Source organism: Homarus americanus, unplaced genomic scaffold, assembly GCF_018991925.1.
Source record: "Homarus americanus isolate GMGI-L3 unplaced genomic scaffold, GMGI_Hamer_2.0 scaffold28, whole genome shotgun sequence".
Classification (NCBI taxonomy): Eukaryota; Metazoa; Arthropoda; class Malacostraca; order Decapoda; family Nephropidae; genus Homarus; species Homarus americanus.
In genome coordinates this window covers 6,830,159-6,852,942 of record NW_024742238.1, presented here as the reverse complement: position 1 = coordinate 6,852,942, position 22,784 = coordinate 6,830,159, and the positions used below count along the sequence as shown (strand labels likewise).

At 44.5% G+C, this 22,784-nt stretch overlaps 1 protein-coding gene across 1 annotated transcript in view; it reads right to left on the bottom strand.

Annotated features, from left to right (window-relative positions):
• Positions 1-22,784, bottom strand: part of LOC121876584 (zinc finger SWIM domain-containing protein 4-like) — a 45,548-nt gene that overhangs the window by 22,008 nt on the left and 756 nt on the right. The window contains exons 2-3 of the mRNA XM_042381789.1: positions 10,041-10,168; positions 9,186-9,329 (exon numbers count right to left, since the gene is read on the bottom strand). Of these exons, the coding sequence (XP_042237723.1) occupies positions 9,186-9,329; positions 10,041-10,168 (272 nt within the window). The remainder of the gene's footprint in view (positions 1-9,185; positions 9,330-10,040; positions 10,169-22,784) is intronic.

The following is a 22,784-nucleotide window of genomic DNA, read 5'->3' as shown; positions in this document are numbered from 1 at the left end:
ACAGGATCAAGATACCATATTTTTAACCTGTCGGGGTGCTGTATACAGGTGAGAAATATAGTAATGGAGGAGTAAACATTGACTCATTCAAAGAGTTAAGGTTTTCATACTCAAAGGGGTAATATTGTACTACTCAAAGGGGTAATCTTGTATTCAGAGGGGTGATATTGTACTCAAGAGGGTTAACACAACTCAGAGTGGTAATATTGTACTTAAAAGGGGTAATATTGTAGTCAAAAGGGTAATATTTTACCCAAGAGGAGTAATATTGTACTCAAAGGGGTGACACTGTACTCAGAGGGGTAATATTGTACTCAAGAGGGGTGACATTGTACTCAGAGGGGTAATATTGTTAAGGTGTCGTGTTGCTAGGGGAAAGGGCATCATATTCAGATATTTGTGTTGTTGTATTCTAATAGACTAAGATACAATTTTAATGGTGAATGAAAACTTGTCCTAATAACACTCTTATTAATTACATGTCAACGATAACCCTTGACTGGTTGACATTTACCAAACAATGGATAATGAAACAGTCCAACGGTACCTTCCCTTCACTGATCTGGGTTGAGAGCCGCTACTGTTGCTAGTTCCAGTGATACTATTAAATAGGAACCAGTTATTCTATTGGGAAATATAAATGCAAGTAGGGATTTAGTGATACAGTGAAGGTCAAAAAATTTCTAAGGCGTCAAAATTCCATAGTTCGTTTGGAAATATAAGTTCAAGTAGGGATTATTAATAATTTCTAAGGGGTTACTACGCGTGAGCGCTTGTGTCAGTCGGGTATTTATAAGTATTGAATATTGTTAAGGTGAAAGATAGCGGAATAGTAGACGAACTTTTTGTAAATTCTGATGCGTTCATTAATTAATCGACTTCAGCTGAGAATGGGAGAACACAATTAACTGGCTCTCTGAAGGTACAACATAAACATGGATGATGGTTAGGTTAGGTTATGTTAGGCTAGGTTGGGTTAGGGTTAAGGTGATTAATGTACCGAGACTCTACTGTCATTAGGTAAGTTCTTTCATCCTCTTACGGGGAAAAATGACGTGGTAATATTTGAGAATTCAGAGTCCCGGATGATGGATAATAACCAGCTATAAAGACAGGTGGGAAAGTCGTCCATCTCGCCCTCACTCACGCTATACAACACTAAAGTCGACAGTTCATGAAACTTCTTGGAACCTGCGTGAGTAGAGAGAAACTTTTATAGTGTATCTATGGACGTCAAAAAAACAACAACACGTTATTTCTGAACTCTTGTGGTGACTCATAAACATGTGAATCATCTTTAAGGTTTCAAGTTGCATGACACTGATGTTTTTGCTTCACGGACACCTCCACACACACACACACACACACACACACACACACACACACACACACACTCCAAGTCACCGAAAGCAATATCGTGCCAGCCAACTCTTGAACCATGAGCTGGCTCCTGAAGTTGGGTCCGATCGATGTCTTGTTGGCCAGCATATACAGAGACCGAGTATTGTTGGGTCCCGATTACTGAGTTGATGCTATGGGTGTAGAGGGAGGAGTCAGGAAGGGGGATGAGTTAAAAAGTGGAGAAACAGAGGAGAAATATATAACAGGAAGAAGTAAGAAGTAATCAGAGGCATAAATTACAAGAAAACAAGATAAATTAAACTAAGGAGAGGAAAGAAGAGACCGAGGAATCGACACAAAACGTTAAATCTAAAGTAATTTAACGAGGAGGAGCAGGAAGAGGAGGAGGAGGAGGAAAAGAGGTAAGAAAATGTGACAAGTATCAAGACAAAGACGTAAAAGGAAAACAGGCCAAGAAACGAGAGAAAATAAAGTAAAAAAAGAAGACATACGGAACGAGGAGAAGAAAAAGAAAAGTGCACGGGAAGAGGACGCGTAGGAGAGAGGAGGAGGAGAAGAGGGAAATTATGCAGGAGAAGGATGAGGTCAAGGAGGAATAGGAGGGCGGCGCAGTAGCAGCAGGAGGAAGAAGGGAAGAGGGCAGCGGAGGAGGAGGAGGAGGTGGCTCACAGAAGCAAATGGAGGCGGGGCATTGATTTTCAATTGGGCGCGTTAGGCCGAGGAGGAGACGTTCAGACACCGCCGCCGCCCCCAAACACCCTCACCCACCTCCCTCCCTCCCTCCCCCCGCCCTCCACAGGTGGTCACTCCTCCCTCCTCACCACCCCTCCTCCTCCTCCTCCCCGACCAGCTGAATCTGTGTATGGCCAGCTGTCCGACCCCGGGGCCAAGGGTGTTGGTATTCAGGTGGTTCTGTCAGGCAAGTGGGTGGGTGGGTGGGTGGGTGACACGGAGGAGCGGGGGGAGGGGTGTAGAAGAGGAGTAGCAGTAGAATGAGGAGAGAAAATAGAAAAGGAGGAATAAGAAGAAAAAAGTAAGTGAAGGGACAAAAATGGAAGAAAAAAGAGAAAGAAAACATCAAAAAAGACGAGGGGCAGCGAGTGAAGATAACAGGAGAGGTCAAGACAAGACAGGAGAAGGGAGGGAGAGAGGGGTAGGGAGGGAGGGAGGAAGAGAGGAGGAGGGAGAGAGGGGTAGGACGAGGGAGGGTGATGTGAGTAAGTAATAAGGAGAGAAGCAGCCTGAGGGAGGAGGAGGAAGCTGAGACACAGAAAACGGACATCATAATGAACATGATGCAAGACTCAGTCAAGACCTGTAACGGAGGAGGAGTGTCAGTGGCCGAGTGTAAGTTTGGGGGCACAGAGGAGGAGGAGGAGGAGGAGGAGGAAATACACAGGAAGCAGAGGTAACGAGACACCCACATGAGAGCTCCAGGTGAATACACACTCACACACACACACACACACACCGGAGGCTGAACAAGGTGCAATGAACGGCGGCGTAGTTAACGATAAAAATAAACCAGTGAAAGAAACAAAGAGAAAATCACGAAGAGCTCTACACTGAAGGCTATGGGGGGAATTGGAGTACGGGGGGTAAGGCAAGTGGAGTGTGCGGGGAGGGAGGTGGAGTGTGGGGAGTAAGGGAAGTGGAGCGGAGGGGTAAGGGAGGTGGAGTGTGGGGATACGGGTAGTGGGGTGTGGGGGTAAGGGAAGTGGAGCGGAGGGGTAAGGGAGGTGGAGTGTGGGGGCAGGGAGGTGGAGTGGGTTGTGAGGCAAGTAGAGTGGGTGAGGACCAAACACAAGAACCATAAGTTGGCTGGGATGCCTTTGAGGGGGAGGAAGAAGGGTTAGCTCTCTGTAGCACCTGCAGTTTTATGTAAAATGTGTGTGTGTGTGTGTGTGTGTGTGTGTGTGTGTGTGTGTGTGTGTAAAAATACCAATCTTTCTCGAATTGTTGGAGGGGACTGTTACAAGGTGTCTGTCAACAAAGCCACGTCCAGTATCGTCAAATATATAAGGAATAGTTACCCCCCAAAAAAGAATAACCTGGAGCTTAAACACCCTATTAATACCTGGGGGGGGGGATTAGGTTAGGTTAGATTATGTTAGGTTAGGGTGAAACCATGATACAACTTTGGGCTAAAATTCGTTTCTTTTTCTCTCATAGTGTTTGACATTTCACCTCTTAAAAAAAACAGATGGGTCCTAAAAAAGGAACTATTGCATCAAGGGACCTGAACCCCCAATTTTCTAGGCGATGGTACCGCGCGCGCACGCACGCACGCACGCACGCACGCACGCACGCACGCACACACACACGCACACACACACACACACACACACACACACACACACACACAGGGAGAATTAAGATGCTGTAGGGTCGACCAAGACACAGAATAATGGATTCAGAAGTGGGTTAGAAACTTGTAGGAATATATAAAAGAAATCCAGAATAAATGAGGATAATGGATGGAGAAGTGGATAAATATCGAGAGCAGAAGAAGAAGCATGGAAACTAAGACTAAAGAGGAAAATAAAAATAGAGAAATGAAAAGCCATGAAGAGAAAAAGAAAATCAGAGAAATACGAGACAAACCAAGAAAAAGAAATTAAAGCGTAACTGAAGAAATGAGAGGAAGAATAAAGAAGGGAGAGAGGAAAACAGAGGAGGAAGATAAAAATACCAACGCGGAAAGAAGATAGGGAGATGGTTGAGAATATAGAAAGCTTTATCCAATAAGCAGATAAAGGTGGGGATTAGATTTACAAGTTTCAAGAAAGACACTGACAAAGACGTATGAATAATATCTAATTTACATAGACTTTTCCTCCCCGGGTGATGCACATGCGCTGTCTTCCCACGTGGCTGTGAGAAGTAAAACTGGTAGTACATCACAAGTACTGTGCCATCACTGTACACTACCATGCGCCTCTTGTCAGCCGTAAAATTAGCACATGCGCATTCATCCATGCTTGTGAGTATGGCGCATAACACATCGGGTTTATTTCTGGATGTAAACATATAAACATTCATAGTTGGTTGAAACTTAATTAACCATGCTCGGACGAAATCACACGACACTTTCTCACTGCACAAAATTCCATCTAAAAATTTCCTGTGAAAATTCCAGCAAGCAATTTCTACACTGGAACACAACTCAACATCATAGCCAGAAAATGGTCAACATTAACTTGAGTTAACGTTTATCGTCTTGATGGTAGGATTTTGTCCATTGGGAAACTCTAATGGAATTTTGTCCTAAAACTCTAGGGGGAGAACTCGTTGTTCTCATTTGGAAGTAAGCAGGGAGCAAGCAAACAAGCTCTGTATTTAGTTAAAAAATGAACCTCGTATGACTGTGAATGTTGCAATTAGCGGACAAAAACAAAACAAAAAACAACTGACTCTTATGACTCGATAAGCAAGTGAATTTCTTATGTGACTGAGCAAACAAAGAGATAAGCGAACAACAGAGGTAAATGAGCAAATAACGAAATAAGTAAGCAATCAAGCAAGCAGACAGTGGTAAGTGAGCAGACAAACAAGTAACCGAGACCCGCCAGTGAACCACAAGACAGTGGCGACACAACAGCTCCAGCGTGACCACCAGACAGCAAAAATTTTAACTCGGGAAGAAAGTGGGCGCGAGGCTTAAGACACTGCATGAGGACATAGTTGTGGCTCTTACTTACACGATCTAAGTGTCTAGGGCATCCCTCGGCATGTGTGGAGCTCTGGGAGGCAAACAGAACAACGGGGTGGCTGACAGGAAGGCAAGCAGACAGGGGAAGGAGAGGAGGGTATAGCAAGGAAGTAAGAGGATGGCGAGGTTTAGTGGCATGCAGCTAGATACACAAGTTAGAACGTAGAAAGACAGGCTGGCAGATTAGCTGGGTACCAAAAAGGCATGCAAGCAAGCAGGCAGGCTAGCACATGAAGGAGTAGGAAGGCATACAGACTAAATATATAAGCAGGCTGGATGATACGCAGGCAGACATGCAATCAAAAGGAAAGGCTAGTAAACAAGCAAGCAGGCAGGCAGCAAACAGGCGGCGACGACAGCCATACTACTCGGCGCCTCGCAGGCAGCCGACACATCGGGATGACAGCGGCAAGTCAATACGATTTTACTTATTCATTATGGTATTACGGCGCGTGTGGTCTTTTTACCTCGTCAGTAATTATTCCGAGCAAAGCAGGACCGCCATCACACACACACACACACACAAACGAGTCACTGTCCTGATATCGACACAAAATGCTCCAGACACTGCCAAGACCATTGTAATTATTTTTATTTTTGAAGAGCAATAAAGGTTGATTATTTAACATGAAATAATGACGGCGGTGTTGTGATTACATTATCAGCAGGGAAGATATGATACCGTCACCTTGAACATATTATTACAGCTGTGCCTCTACTGTTATACACAAGAAATGGTTAGAGCCGTAATATTGAATGTAAAAAAAACAACAACGAAAAAACAACAAACATATGAATTCTGACCAGAGTAAATGACCTAAGCTGCGTGTGGTGCATTTTTTTTCAAGTCCAGTATGACTGTCACCCGCCCTCCCCTGCTTTACGTCACCCTGCCGCCCGTCTCCCTCTCCACTCAATACTGTTACTTGTCTTACCAGTCATCCTACATGTTACATAATATTGGAAAATTTCTAGAAACCTACTCCGCATAGACTATACTGAAATGCCTAGGGTCATTATCCCATATATTACTAACGAATCAAATACTAACTGCCAGCACGGATTATTTCCCACGTGCCAACAACGACTAACTTGCCTAGACGGAGCAGATTTGCATTCAAGAAAGGAATGAATAAAATAAATAACTTTACACAAGTTTGGGCGGGCTATGAATGTCTTCCTCCCCTGACCCCCTCCCTCATTCCCACTGGCCACGCCTCTGCCTAGCGTTTCTGTAACCCATGAAAAACTTACATAAAATATTTCACAGGCAACAGCAAGAGCACCTATTACAACAAATGTAACACGAGAGGCGGCAATTAACATAAAGTTGAGTTTGGTATGTACATAGCCGTGAGAGGCCCACCAGGATCTCGTTGTCCGTAACTTTGCTGATGTTTCCGGCGTTTTGGAACGCAAGCCCCTCGTTCACATCGACCAGGAGGGCCATGACGACACTCCACTACCTCGTATACGGCGAATGGCCGATTCTGTTTGTTGCAGAGCCAGAGTAAAAGTCAGATGTTAAATATTGTATCTTGTATTTTGCCAAGTTATTGCTGGAAAACGTGTAACATGATTATTTTATTTTACTGTGCTGGGCGCGTGTATACGACAGGTATTACAACGAGTGATCGGATCAGCAGGCTGTAACAAAGATTGGCTATCCCAGCCGCTTGCTCTGACGTGTGCACCGTGAAATGTGGCCACAGTCATGCACACTGCCTGCTAAACTTTCACTAGCAGACGCTCTTGTGCGTGAGTGCTAGGCTACGTCTCATACACACACACACACTTGCCAGCTCCCAGTCATGAATAATAACCTGCAATGGATGGGAACGGGCGTGCTGTATCTAACATCAGCTGACGGCAGCGGTGGCGGACACCAGCTGATACCCGGATCCTGCCTTGACATGACGTCACATTAAAACATCACATCACACCATCACCGTCTAGCCAAACTCCTGCCTGGAATGTCTTCCGTAATCTAATATACACAGCTCAGGGCTAAATGTAATGTTGATTAATTCTAAACACGTACGGTATTCATTTTTATTCCGAATTTCTCGACGACGTTGACGGGTGTCGAACACAGAACAGTTTCAATCTTTTACTAAATTAATTGTGTCATTGTTACAAACGACTGAAATGATTGCAAGAAAAACTTGATAATTTACCACCAAAAATCATGTTATTATCTTTTTAACAGATGACTCACGACGCCCATGAGACTAAATAACTTGAGTGTGAAGTCAGGGGCTAATTTGGTGTTCACGCCTGTGTCGCCGCCTTGGTCCAGGTCACTACTACCATTCAATTAATGGCTTCTCACCAAGGTGCAATAATAATGATTCGTCAGTAGACTGCATTTAAGAGTCAACATCCTAACCTGTACATCATGACTATTCAGTGCACCACATTACACGAGCCAACACACAATACTGACCACTAACACCACACTGCTCGCCACAATACTCACACACACAATAAGTCTTTCCGCAAGACTTCCTCCCCTACCACAGTTTAATAATCAAAGACTGCCGACAACCTGCACTAGTTATTTCACAGTATCAAATCGCGAGCCTTGGATGACAGGGAAAATATTTTCTGTATAAAACCCGTCATTCCGACAGCGCCGGTGGGGAGCGGAAAAAAATAGTCCAGAACCGAAAAAGCCTGGATGGATTTTACCAACTTTTAGCCCAATAACCGTTGTGAGCCATTTAACCCCAGGTCAACTACCACCGAAAGCTAAATATAAAGTGGTCAGTTTGGGGTCTCAATACGTCACCATTATGCCCCATACTGGTGTATATTCACTCTGCGTGTATAGATCGTCCGGGAAATATACAACCTGTGGGAAAAAAAAGGAGAGTAGTGGGCAGAGAGTGCAGGCTGGGATATTTGGCCGAGGGGGGCAGGGGAGAGGGGGACAGGCCTCTATTGTGTTAGGTGTATTGTTGGTGGCTCCTGCCCGACTCCCGCTATATTGGCACCAGGTGTGATCCAATACTGACCACCGATACTCTCTGCCTCCGTGTGCTCTGTGCTCAACTAACTCTTCTCTGGTACACCTCTCTCTCTCTCTCTCTCCTCTTTAAAATAATATCAAACTCGTTACAAAAATACAATCCAGGTATTTCGCTGTAAATTTCCATCCTACTCTTCGAAATATCAAAACGTACAAATCAGAAAAGTCGTAGGAAAAATACTGTTAAACTATTCCGTCGTAAAGCTCCTTTCTCTTCTTTTAAAATATGATCAAAACTGTTAGAAAAAACCTCAATCTTCGTCCAACGTTATAACGACCATGTTTTATGTTATTACTCAAAATATGAACATGTGACAATTTAAAAGTGCCAAGAGAAAATTTGGTGGTGATCTTTATAGCCTGACCAAAGTCATGACAACTGTTTACGTCAATTGAGCGACAAAGCCTGGCGTTGTTCTTCAAACGAATGAACCGATTTGTAAAAGAATGAACAAAATAAAAAAAAAATAATATTTCTACAGTAAAGTTGTGAGGCTCTTCGAAGCATGACTATCACGATGTTACATATATCGTCAAATGAACGTACCTGTACAGTATATTTCCTTTATTTCCAAGACAGGTAGAAATATGATGTCTACAGTATACTACCCCCTTATTATAAAGCTGTACAGTATCTGTTTTTTAAAAAATAGTCAATCATAACAAAGTTTGGTGCTATTTACCAAAAAAATCATAATTACCTGCTTTTTTCACAACGCCACTTAAATCGTAAAAAAACACTTTATACATCTACCATGATAAACCTGGTGTTGTCCTTTATAACAAGATCAGTATGTCCATTAGGTAGCTCCAGTAACCTTGACCTTTGACCCGGAAATCAATAGAATCTTCCAACCGGCAAGAAATGTACCAGCGAGTTTCCTGGTAAAAAGAGAAACCTGTGCAATTGTATGGAAACCATCGTGTATAACCATCAGCAGAATAGGACACACACACACACACACTGAATCTAGTAGGTCCATATTGTAATTTTCGACTGCAAGGAGTATATCGAAGTCCCATCGAGGCCAAGAGAAAACTAGAGTAATTGACAGATGGGTGAAGAGCACTGTACTGTACCTTGGATGTGGTTAATGGGATGAGTGTGTTGGAGGATCTGGTCTGCGAGCTTCTGGGCGGTGGGCAGGACCTCCGTGTGGTGCTCGCTGATCAGGTACTGCATCATCTTCTGCAGCTGCTGCCGGTCCATCTGCAGCAGCGTCTCTGTCGGCACAAATCAGGTCACGTCAGGACACACCAAAGCTCACTGGATGATAAGTCACGATGGAGCAGTGTTTGGGTGATAGGATGCGGAGGCCACTGGATGATAGGTCACGGTGAGGAGGTTATTGAATGATAGGACACTGGATGATAGATCTTGAGGTAGAGGTTGAAGTAACTGGTTGACGTGAAAAAAAACTATTGTGGTTAACTAATTGTGGATATCTATTCTATATATTGTATACATACAGTATAACTAAAATCCTGAAACATCTTATCCTTACATAGATAACGGCTTCCCTCTCCAGACCACCGAGGGTTATACATCATCAGATCTCCATTACACCTTACTGGGCTGACGTAAGCCGCGGGAGAGGAGAGACCAGTGGGTGCTTCAGGGGCCTCCATCCACCACATAACTGACTCATGTCCCCATCATGGCTCTCATAAACCCGTTCAGTGACCTCGCATGGCCGACCTAGTATCGGTGAGTGGAGGTCGCAAAGTGATACTGTTCTCCAATTTCATATTACTAAAAGAAAAAATTCCAACGAGCTAACTGGGACTTCTTACAACAAATATAAACTGACCTGAGATGATATGCATTGAAAGCTGATATAAAAGACAGGCCTAAAATGATCTGATAGTCAGGAACTCTGCGACCAGCAATGACTTGAGAAGGTGAAAACTGGCCTAAGGGTCGCCAAGACTGACCTGAGATGGGTATCCTGAGCTGGACGGTGTCAGCGTGGCGGATGCGGTGGAGGGATAGCGCCACCACGTGCGGGCACCAGAAGATATCACGTGTGTCGCACGAACACGTCACCGACGTTATCTTGCATCTGCAAACCAAAAAGAAAAATACATTATTTACCATTTATTTCTCATGTTGTGGACAGTTTTAGTTAAGTGTTTATGTAAGATAATCAGATTAAACTGATAAATGATGCAATGTAAATATCGTAATATGAATAATTCAAGAGATTTGTAAATTTAAGAATAAACTCCGGAATGGAGAAAGCAGTATTAGTGTTACCATGTGAGGAAAAGGACATAAAATTATCATCTTTTCTCTTCGTTACGACTTTCTTCACCTCTCCTTGGCCCCATGCTGGGCAGAGTTTAAAGCTGTTATCAAAGGAGTGGATGCTGCTTGTCGCCACCTGAACCTTCTATCAGCATCTAGACTCCCTGAACCCCGCCACCTTCAATACCACAACCGGTTATCTAGTCTGCCGGCACCTCACCCCTCTCAATGCCAGCGCTGGCCACCTACACTATGCCGGCACCGACCACCCAGCACCGGTACATCATCTTCACAAGCTACAAATTACTCAGCTGATAAACGAGCGTCAGTACAGAGAAGAGTCAGCCGTAAACAAACATTAGGGTGCTAACTGCCCCAGGACCGCCGACCTCCATCCACGAACCGCTCCTGGGACCCTCCTGTCGTGGGCGGCCTTGTATTGGATGGTAGGCTTCCCCGTGCTGGGTAGTGGGCGGCCTTATACCGGGTGGTGGGAGTCCTAGTACCCGTGGGCGGAGCCGTACCGGTCTTATGTGGCTTGTACTGCGTTGTGGGCGGCCCCATAATGGACGACAGGTGCCTAATCTGATACTTTGTAGGCAGGCAACTGGAGAGGCATGAAACTTCTGGGAGGGAGACGGTGGGTGGCAGAACTGAACCTGACTACCACCCCTCTCCTCCGCCCACCGCCCCACTGTAGCCCCGAGACTAGGACAATACCGGACCTGTAGATCCAGTGAGAAGGCCGGCGGCGGGGGGTCGATACTACTGAGGAGGCACAGCCCTCCTCCGTCCCCACCCCCCTCATTTCCTCCAAGACATAACGTGAATCTGCCTCCCCCCGCTCCTCACTTTACCTCATCCTCCTCCTTTCATCCCTCCAGAACATAATATTAATATGTCCCCTTCCTTCAAAATATAATATGGGCCTATAGTACCCCCTGCCTCCTCCAAGATATACGGGAACGTGAATATGCCTCCTCCCTCCCTCCAAGACACCCGTGAATCTGCTTCCTCCCCCCCCCTCACACTTTCTTCATTTTCATGCTAATTTTTTCATCTGCATACAGATGGGTGTGTGTTGTGGTGGTCGTGAGTCTGTTTACGCTCTGCTACCTCGCTCCCTCTGGCTATGCTTACTGATGCGCAGGTAAGGCATTCAGCGACCTCCACGACGCACTCACCAAACACTCAAGGTCTCACCACGCACTCATGTGGAATTTGATGCCTCACCACACAACCTAGTAGAGTCCAAGGTCTCACCACACACAATCAAAGGCTCATCAAACACACTCGGGGAGTCTGAGGTCTCACCACACTCACGGGTCACCTTCTGCCTCACCACACACACACTCACGAGGACGAATGCTCCTCACACATCGATGCTCTACGTCTTGTGTGTTTTATTTATTCATTCACCACTCACTCATGGGTCACCTACGACCTCATCAACCTCATCACACACTCACGAGACATCTACGATCTCATCACAAACTCATAGGGAATCTGAAGTCTCATGCGCACTCACGAAGGAACATACTGCCTCACCACACACGCAAAAAATAATATCACTATCCCAGAAAACCTGTAAATACCAGTTTGCAACACTAAAATTCGTCAATAAATAAATGTCTAAAAATGCTCGCTTTTGATTGGTCCACGGCTACCATGTTTTTTTTTTACGGAACGACGCCCCATGAACAAATTTGAACTCCCCCACCCTAGCCATCATGTGTGCCAACTTTGGCATCAAACAGTTCAGCGGTTATGGAGAAGCAGAAAAATAAAAAAGTTTTTGAAACCTGACTATTGTGGAAAGGCACACTAAATGACTGGTCGTATGGGTACTGAGAGAAGCTATTACACTAGAGTCTATATTAAGGAATGGTCTATCTCAGTCAAGGGGCTCGACAACAGAAACCAAATGTGTGTAGACGTACGACGGACACTGCGATAAACGACGTGCGACAAACATGGAGCACACAATAAACAACGGGCGACAAATAAGGAGTGCATGATAAACGACTGACGAGGAACAATCACACATACTGCCGTTGTCTTAGAGCAGCCAGGTGAGCTACAGCACCAGCTGTCACAACTGAGGATCGTGTCAAAGTTTGCAGAGGCGTGTTTCCCTCCTAACCTGGCACACGATGAAGCACCTTTTTACGGAATTGTCGCGGAACAATTTCGACGCCATTTGGGTCGCCATTTTCGTGTCGTAGCTTTGGTGAGCCGGTTGGATGAGTTTTCATGTCACCAGTTAGGAGAAAGCATTAACGTACGAATTTTTGAGAATCCACATACACTGTTACGACTTCCTGTGCTGGGTACCGACTGCAACTCAACACGAGATTAATACACAAGTCTTCATAGTGACCCTGATGATGATGATGATGATGATAATAATAACAAAGTAACTTAAGAAATACATATTGATTTAGATTATTACGAAAGTTAAAGAGATAATAAATAGTCTTGACGCCCAGGCACCAGCTCTCCCTTGAACACTCTCCGTGCCATGTCGTAAGCCAAAATTTATATACTATTAATCGCAGCTATCACCTTTAATGTTACTCCTCTGCTATATTAAAACCCTCTACGATAGCCCACATTTGTCCCACAGCCTACATAACTGCTCTACAGTATACACCTGCCCCTTACCTATACCTGCAACCATTAGGACACACCTGCATTATATCCTAAAGGTGTTTTATATCTCACACACCTGTCCAGCACATCACACACCTAACTGGGCAAGAAAGAAGCGTCGTTACTATCGCCTATACGAGATACGACAATCAGCCTCTTCGTGAATTATTAAATATAATCTAATTCATAAAAGCTTCCCTCCTGCTTCACCTGTTAGCATCTCTCTCTCTCTCTCTCTCTCTCTCTCTCTCTCTCTCTCTCTCTCTCTCTCATTCTTTCTCTCTTTTCTCCCTCTCATTCTTTCTCTGCATTCAAGCTACAAGGGCATAAGCAACTCCACAATCACATACTGTTTTGGTATTCCGAATCCGGTTAGTTTTGTTTCAAGCATGCGGGTGTGTTAATCCAGGCGATAGGGGGGTAAGGGGTGGGTGCGTTTGTGAATGACAGAAATTTGTGTTTAGATAAAAAGAATTAGGAGTTATAAAAGTCATCTTGTTTCAGTGGGATACAACACACTCGGGGATGTAAACATAATGAAGAGAAATGTTCACAGGGAATGAGCGCCAACACGACATGACAACCCCGCATGAAAATTGTAAACAGAAATGTATATAAACAAAGTCGCAACGATACTCGACAACTGCGCCACACACACACGCACACACACACACACACACACACACACTAGACAGGATAACTTTCACTATAACAATACAGGACAGCAGCAACACTTACGTACACCCAAAGATACCTACAACACCCGGAAAGACACACAACACCCAAAACAAAAGCACTCGGCATCGGCAACACCCACACAAGGAAACAATATACACACACATACACATACTCACACCTCTCAGCAACACCCAGGTACACACACAACACTCAGCAACACCCACACAACCAGTCAGCAACACCCAGCAACACCTGAGAGCTCAAGCGGCCGCCAGTGACCACCACCTTGACCCTCAACCCTTCACCTCCACAAGGGCATAACCACCACGCCAGCCTTCAAATCCTACCTCAATTGTTATGTAAATAAACATAATTATCATGTGACTGACGCGTTGTCGTATGAGTCAGTCTTATCTCCAACAACACACGACTTGTAATGACGAGGACACCGGAAGATCCAGCACAGGGCGTGACCTAGGAGACTCCCACAGCCTGTGACCTTTAACGACCCAGCATACCATGTTACCTAGTACACCACCAGAGCATGTGACCTTTTATGACCCATAGACCATCACAGCATATGACCTATTAAGATGGAGTGTAACACATGCCTAAAGCAGTGTATGACCTATTAAAGACCCAGCAGCAGAATTTGTTACCCTCAATGTCCCAGTACAACAATCCAACTCATGACTCCGTATGACCCAAGAATTTCAACAGGCAACATAACACTTGACCTGGAACCACTTAAAATAGCACATGACCCAGCACCACACACAGCCAGCAGGACTCAAAATAGCACTTTACCCAGAATATCCCAAAATAACACGTAACCCAGGAAGACCCAGGGAGAAGAACACCACTACAACACTGCCCTCCACACACTCCCACCGCACCACACCACACTCGTGTCTCTTACCATCCCCTAGTCTCCTCCGCCTCAGATCTCCTGCACCTAGGAGCTCCCTCGGCCCCCTATTTCCACACTTCATGGGGCCCTAGCGCTGCCAGCCTCCCCGCTCCAAACAATGCCTATTCCCTAATAATCGTGAGCCTAACAACCCCTGGCCCCTAACCAAATGTGCGTGAAGTGAGAGAGGGCCTTGCATACACGAGCGAGGGCGGCACAGCTCCACCGCCCTTCTGCTGCAACATCTGATAAGTTCCTCCCCCCCCTGTGGCCCCCTCTCTCGTCTCAGGCCGGCGGAACTTACCAAGACTATACCCCGCCAAGGTAACCTGCGCATGGGGCATTATATCCGAATTATCAAATTATTAAACTGAAATTAATCGACGCAACAGCTGTCACGATCCGCAGTTTCCCCTCAGCCATCAAATGTCACTTATGTCCCTTTTTCCCTGATATGCAGAGGCAATCTTTGTGCAGCCACAGGGGTAACATCGATCCGCTGGAAAACAAGCCATTTCCACCCTTAACCCTGCCTGCAAAACGGTCGATGTCTGGAGATGCCGCGGCGCCCCTTTCCCCAAACCTCGTAATCGTTTGTTTTTGCGCTTTGCTGGTGGGAACAGAATTGAAGGGGATGGCGTCTTCCAGGGCTTAAAGTGCGATGATCCAAGGCACGGCCGCTGCCAACACGCCCCTCTCCACCGACTTAACGGCACCTTTCAATGGTAAAACAAGACTATTTCAAGGCTGTGGGGTCCTGCCTACCATAGGCTACAATAATTTACATTAAAACACACGCAAAATCGAGTAATTATAACCAAAAATCCATTCCAGGAAAGCTGGAATCCAAAGTCGATCAATCTAGCCTCGTGGAATGGTGGTTCCCCTTTAAGCCGAGGCGGAGCTGCGGAGAGAGTGAGCAGACTGGCCCGGGGAGAGGGGCTATAACTCTGTGGGAGCCGAGGGAGAGAGGAAAGGGAGAGAGGGAGTAAGAGAGAGAAACGAGGAGAGAGAGAGGACAGAGAGAGGGGAAAGGTGGATGCACAACACGAAATCCGAGGCTCTCCCCTCTGCAGAATTCACGACGAGCTGTCAACTTTAATGAATGAAAGACTCGGTCACTGGTAAGAGTATGACGATGGTGGGCGAGCCAGGAGGTGAGAGGTGTTCTTGGTGGTGAGGGGAGAAGCTGACTGTCTTACCAACTGTCTTGATGTCTGTCACTACCTACACGACTGTCTTGCTGTCTGAATCTTTGGATGTCCGTCTTCACTTAACTGTCTTCCTGTCACTCTCCCTAATTGAATGTCTTGCTGTCTGTGTCTTCGACTGTCCATCTCGCTTTAACTGAGTCTTGCTACTTCTCTGTCTATCCTAGTGACTGGCATGTTCCCTGTCTCAATCTATGTCTATCTGTCTTACTGTATCTTTGAACTTACTGTCTATTTAACTGTCTCGTTTATTTATATTTTTCTAACTAAGTCTTGTCTGTCTTTTCCTAACAGTCGGTGTTTACCTGATTGACTGTCTAGTTGTCCGTCTATCAAACTGACTGTATAACTGAGTATCTCTATCACAATCTCTCATTGTCTATCTCCACCTAAGGGACTGTCTTCCTGTCACTATCTCTACCCAATCTGATTGACTGTTAAATGTCTGTGAGTCAGTTTACTGTCCATGTCTGTGTGAATGTCTTACTAAAGTCTGGCCTGTCTACCTTATTGGCTGTTTATTCCATTTCATCCCATCCTCTCTCTCCCGCTTTCTCTCTCCCCTCTCTCTCTCGCTTTCTCTCTCTCTCTCCCCAACCCACCCACGCACTTTGTACCAAAACATCAACTAAACCTTGACACACAAATACAAACTTGGAGACGAACTGACACACATGGTGACAGACTGATGTACACACAGACAAATTGACACCCCCATCACAAACTACAAACTGACACACACACACACACCTAAGTTTCTAAAAACGTGAGAGAGAAAAAAGAGGAATCAAAGAACGAGAGAGAGAAGAATAGGAAGTGAGAAGAGTAAAATAAATCAATAGACAGGCTCCCCGACGCGGTGACCCCGATTAACCTCTGTCGGGCGACCTCTGACCTGGAAACCTTCAGAGATCAGCTGTTTCTGTTTTGGTCACGAGATTACGTCACGGGCCAACTCCCTCTGACTCCCCCCTCTCCCCTCCCACTCACACCACCACCTGCCCATGTGACTCATTGTCTCCCAACTCACTATACTCATTATTCATCATTATTTCTATAGATTTCAATAACAACACGTAATTTATTCTTCGCTAATATTATCATTTCACTGTTATTATCATCACTACCACCATTGTCAGTTACTGTTGTCAATATCACATTAAAAAAATCACTACCACTGTAAATAACACAAATTGACCAATAATTAAATCACTTTCAATTTCATTAATACAATCATCATCATCATCATCACTATCCCCATAATTTTCATCACAATCATCACTATCAACATCATTACCACCACTTCTGCCATCATTACTACTACTACCATTGTCATCATCAATATACTACTTACTACTACCACCACTACCACAATTATAACTACTACTACTACTACTACTACCACCACCACCACTACTACCATTACAAATATCACTACTACTACTACTACCACTAGCACTATTATAACTATCACTACCATTACTACCACAACAGCTACCACTACCACCATTATAATTATCACTACTACCACTATCATTACAACAACCACCACCATTAGCATCAAAAACTTCGTCACACACACACACACACACACACACACACTGGCACGCCACAATAGTTTATACCTACAAACAACATTCACAAGAACGTAATTTTTTCTTCATTTTTTTTCTCACCTACCGTGTGTGCGCGTGTGTGTGTGTGTGTTTAGACAGCCACCACCACTACGACACTCAACAGGTTACACACACACACACACACACACACACAGTGCAGCAGATATTTAACCCAACTCGGTTAATCTGGTTCGGTTAACTTATAACAGTCAACCACAATGCGTTCCAAAAATCCCACCCAAAATAACAGAGTAAAGCGAGAGGAAACTTTAATTGGTGATGGTAGTGTGTGTGTGTGTGTGAGAGGGGGGGGGGGTTAGCTGTTAACTCTCTGGACTGACCCCGCCCCTCTTGGTTAGTTTAGCTCGGGGTTGAGTTCTGGTAAATTCATGACAGTTATTGAAGATTTATTGTTTTTGTTTTGTTTTTTACTGTGGGTAATACATGGCAGTTGTCATGAGAAATACCTAACAAGAGTTCAGATAAGACATGAATGAAACAAGAAGAGTATTACAGTTTGTATTGTTATTCTCTCTCTCTCTCTCTCTGGCGGATATGGACAGAACCAAGGGCAGTGTGGCACTGGTTGGTGGTAGTGGTCGAAACCAGTGCGGCAATGTGGCCCCTGGTATAGTTGTGGTGGACAAAAGAGCCCGAGTGGCAATGTACCACTGGTGGTGATGATGGTGATGCTGGTGTTTGTGGTGGGCGTGCTGGTGGTGGTGATGTTAGAGATGGATAGAGCTAATGTATCGGTGTGGTACTGGTAGTGGAACGTAGAGCCAGTATAGCAGTGGTGTAACATTGGCGGTTGTAGTGATATAAGTTAGAATCAAGAGTGGGGGACACAGCTCGGGGTGTGGACGTGTCAGAAAGTGAGGGAGACAAGCGGGCGCCAGCAGGGAGGATGTGATCCCCTAGTACAGCTCTATCAATTATTCTCTGACGCCTTGTGTAAAATCTCAGTCGCAGTTCTCCTACGCCTATAGACAGCGTCCCATCACCTCCCTCCACCTTGAGCAGTCCCTTCTGCCTCCCTGGGGTTCTCACTCCCTCTCTTCTCCTATCCCACAGCTCTCATCCATTACCTTTCCTCCCCTGGCCTTGAACCTTCACTCACTGGCCCTATTCCTCTACCCACAAGCCCTCATTCACTATCGTTCTTCCTCTATCCTTGAGCCCTCGTCCACTACCTCTCTTCCTCTAAACCCTGAACCCCCACAAGCCAAACAATCACAGCGGCCATCACCACCACACCAGTCTTTATCAGCCACACCAGTCCTCACCACCACACCAGTCCTTATCAACCACATCAGTCCTTATCAACCACATCAGTCCTCACCACCACCACAACAGGAGGGACAATGGCAGTGAGCGGTACAGTAGACTGGTGAGGTGCATTATTAAGGTGTGGAGAATGGGTGAAGGACCACTTCTTCGAGACACACTACTGCCACGTCCGCAACTCTTCCGTCCTCCTCCACCAGGACTCTCACACCCGGGCTACCGCACCTGTCGCACAATCAGTCCTCACACACATTTTGCCACTCTCCTCCAGCTATCTCCAAACTTTTGTACGAGTGATATGAATGCACCAAAATTTCTCCAGTGGTGGCAATATATACGTACATCATAATCTCCAACAATGGCCCAAAGCATCTCCAACAGTGGCATGATACAACAAACTCTCTCCAACAGTGACACTATATACACCGAAAATCTCAGCCACAGTAACACTATAGACGTCATGATGCCAGACTCCCGGTGGCAGTGTCATCCAATAAGCTCTGCCCTGACTGACGTATTTACAGCCAACCATTCCCCAGGACATCAACAAACCTCCACCAAATTGCTCCCTACGACGAAGGTAATTTATTCCTACCAGTTCCTATACCCTCCCCTTACCTACCCTGGTCCCCTCCTTAAAGTGATCCGTCTCTGTACACCCGTAATTTGATCTTCCCTGACCTGAATAAGCATGGTGGTGGTTATCACTCCTCTGGGATGGTTATGTCACTGTTATCATCCGCTGCTGTGGGTGACCTGGGGGGGGGGTCTTATTCCGTATGAAGTCGGGTTTACCATTGTGATGCAAAAAGGGAGAGGGAGGGAAAATGGGGGGAGAGGAAAGAGGAAGAGGGAAAGGGGAAGGAGGGAAGGAAGAGGGGGAGAAGGAAGAGGGAAGGGGGGGGGAGGAGGGGAGGCATGGACAGCTGCTGACTTTATCAAGGTTGTGTGTGTGTGTGACAGAGACACACACACACACCACTACCTGTCGTTGATTCAGGACCCCTCCCTATTTACCATACAAAACACAATACACATCCGGTGTTTTATCTCCCTATTATATTTACAATTCTCTTACGTCAAGTCATATATATCACACTCGTCTCACTCATAATGCGCTCTAACATATACAGGATAGTTTTACCACTCTCCTCCATATAACGTGTAAACTTATCTATATTATATAATTCTGATCCATATAACACTGTATGATCTTGGCTATATTAAAACATACAACCTTATGATGTATATATATGAGCCCAACGATGTAGTTATAATACAATACATAATTTAACTTGTATTTTCTAAGTCTATAGTGTAATTTTTTATATACATCCAGGCTTAAAAAAACATTATCATGTCAATTTTGAATACATGAAATAGTCACTTAATTGGCAATCTCAACCCATTAACTTTGAATCCCTAAATTGGTACATTGAACAGGTCTCTTTAATTGGCACTTGGGTACCTTAACCTGGCACTCTGACCCTTTCATGCTCTTTAATTTCTCTTTAATCGGCACCCTGAGCTCATAAACAGTCCCTTAACTGGCACTCTTGGGTTATAAAATTACCCCTTAACTGGCACTCTTAGCTCATTAAGTGGAGCTCTTATCTCGTTAACTGGCACCTTTATTGGCACTCTTAACTCATAAACCATCACCTTACCAAAAGACTTTTCATGAAATGGAACCTCTTAACTGGCACTTACACCTCATGAACAGGTCTACCCTAAGTGGCACTCTCAAGGCAAAACTAAATTACAAAGTGTGATTAAACCTTTTCAGAGACACAGACGAGGAAAATTACAACCAGGACTGAGTGGATGATGAAGACAGCGAGAGAAATTAGCATACTAACCTAACCTGACCTTCATAAAACACAGGCATAAAAAACTCACGGGGAAAGTTAAGACGAAAAATTAAGCGAAATGTTACAAACTATAAAAGAAAAAAAAGAGAAATGCTGTACAATGTAAATAAATGTAAATGGAAGGTTTATTATGTCCGTGAAAGTGTGTAAATTTATGTGTACATGATGGTGCGTAAATGTCATGTTAATAATATAAATGATGAGTGTACAAAGCGAAAAATGAAGAGATATGTTTCAGTGTAATTGATACAAGACTGATAAATCATATAACATGTAAATGAAAGGCTTATTATGTAAGTGAAGGTGTAAATGTAAAAGACAAATTAATATGGAAAAAAAAAGTGCAAGTTTATATAAAATGAGTAAATGTAAGTGAAAATTAATACGTAAATTAAAGTGTAAATTCAAAGTACTGTAAATGAAAACCACATGTAAATGAAAAATCTATTCGGAAGTAAAGTGTGTAAATAAAAAGCTATATTTATAAATGAAAGCGTAAATTCACATAATAATGAAGAATGTAGTCAGAGAATATTAAATTAGCATTTCAATTGTAAATAAAAGTGTGTAAATGTAAATGAAAAATTAATATGTAAATATAAAAATGAATATAGGGAGAGAGAGAGAGAGAGAGAGAGAGAGAGAGAGAGAGAGAGAGAGAGAGATTTGAAGGAAAGAGAAAGACACACTTAAGGGAGGGAGTGAGAGAGAGGAAGGGGATGAAGAGGGGAGAAAGGGGAGGGAGAATCACGACATGGGGATGAGATGGGAGACAGGAGAAACCAAGAGATAAATATATATATATATATATATATATATATATATATATATATATATATATATATATATATATATATATATATATATATATATATATATATGTATATATATATATATATATATACTGTGTGTAGATGTATGCCTTAAGTTCTGACTATGGGAGAAAGGGAGAAAGCTGTAGGGGAGGGAGGGGAGAGGGAGAGGGAAAGGAAGGGGAGGGTTATAGGAGGCGGGAAGGGAGAGGAAGGGAGCAGGTTATAAGGGAGAGAGGAGAGGCGGGGGGGCGGCAGCTAGAGTGACTTTTGTAATTCGCTGGAAGGGCTGCTGACACCCCGTGTCGCAGTGTATTCATGAGGCTCTGTGTGTGTGTGTGTGTGTGTGTGTGTGTGTGTGTGTGTGTGTGTGTGCCCCCCCTTCTTGGTAGCTTCCTGGCCTACCTTCCTGTACGAAATATTTAGTAGCTCGGACGTGGCTGGCGTCTAGGGGAAGAGGCCTATGATACGAGGAGGGAAAGAGGGAGAGCTAGGAAAGGCGGGAAGGAAGGAGAGCTAAGAAGGAAGGGAGATGAAGTGAAGCTGAAGAGTAGGAGGAAAGGTAAAAAGGAGGAAGGGGAAGAAGGGAGAAAAGAAGTAGAAGAAGAAGAAGAAGAAAAAGAGAGAGAGAGAGAGAGAGAGAGAGAGAGAGAGAGAGAGAGAGAGAATATTAGAAGGGGACTAAAGGAGGAAACAGAAGTATAAAGAAGTGAATAAGAGGAAAGAGAGAGAGAGAAAGAGGAAAGACAACATGATTCATGATGAAGGGGAGAGTAACAGAGAGACAGGGTAAATATTACACACAGAGATGAGGAATAATGAAGGATAATGGAGATATATAATAGAGACGGAAAGGAGAAATTCAATTGTTGCAAAATCCTTCCCTAGAAATTATTAAAGTATATACGATATTCTTTTATTTCTTATTTTCTTTGTAATATTCGGCACCTTTGAAGACGCCACTACAAGACTGAGATGTATAGTGGTGAAAGCTTTTACCCAAGATGTAAAACTGGTTGACGCACATAAGAATGCCAACCAAAAGAAATCATTCACAACCGCCAGTTCGACACCACAACCGGGTCGACACCACAACCACCAGATCGACACCACAACCACCAGATCGACACCACAACAACCAGGTCGACACCACAAAAACCGGGTCGACACCACAACAAGCAGGAGAGAGCCACCAAAGAGGAAGAATTAGCAAGGAACGTGAAGATGTGGTGGAGGCGAGGATTTAGAAGGCACCCTGGGAGCCCATGTCTCCCCTGCGTCTAAAAAGCGTCAGAGAGGCGAGGTTTTTCTCCCGGACACTTACGATGGGCGACAGTTCCGCTGTGACGCCCCCACCGGCACCTGCTGTACCAGGAAACTCCCGTCACACTCAT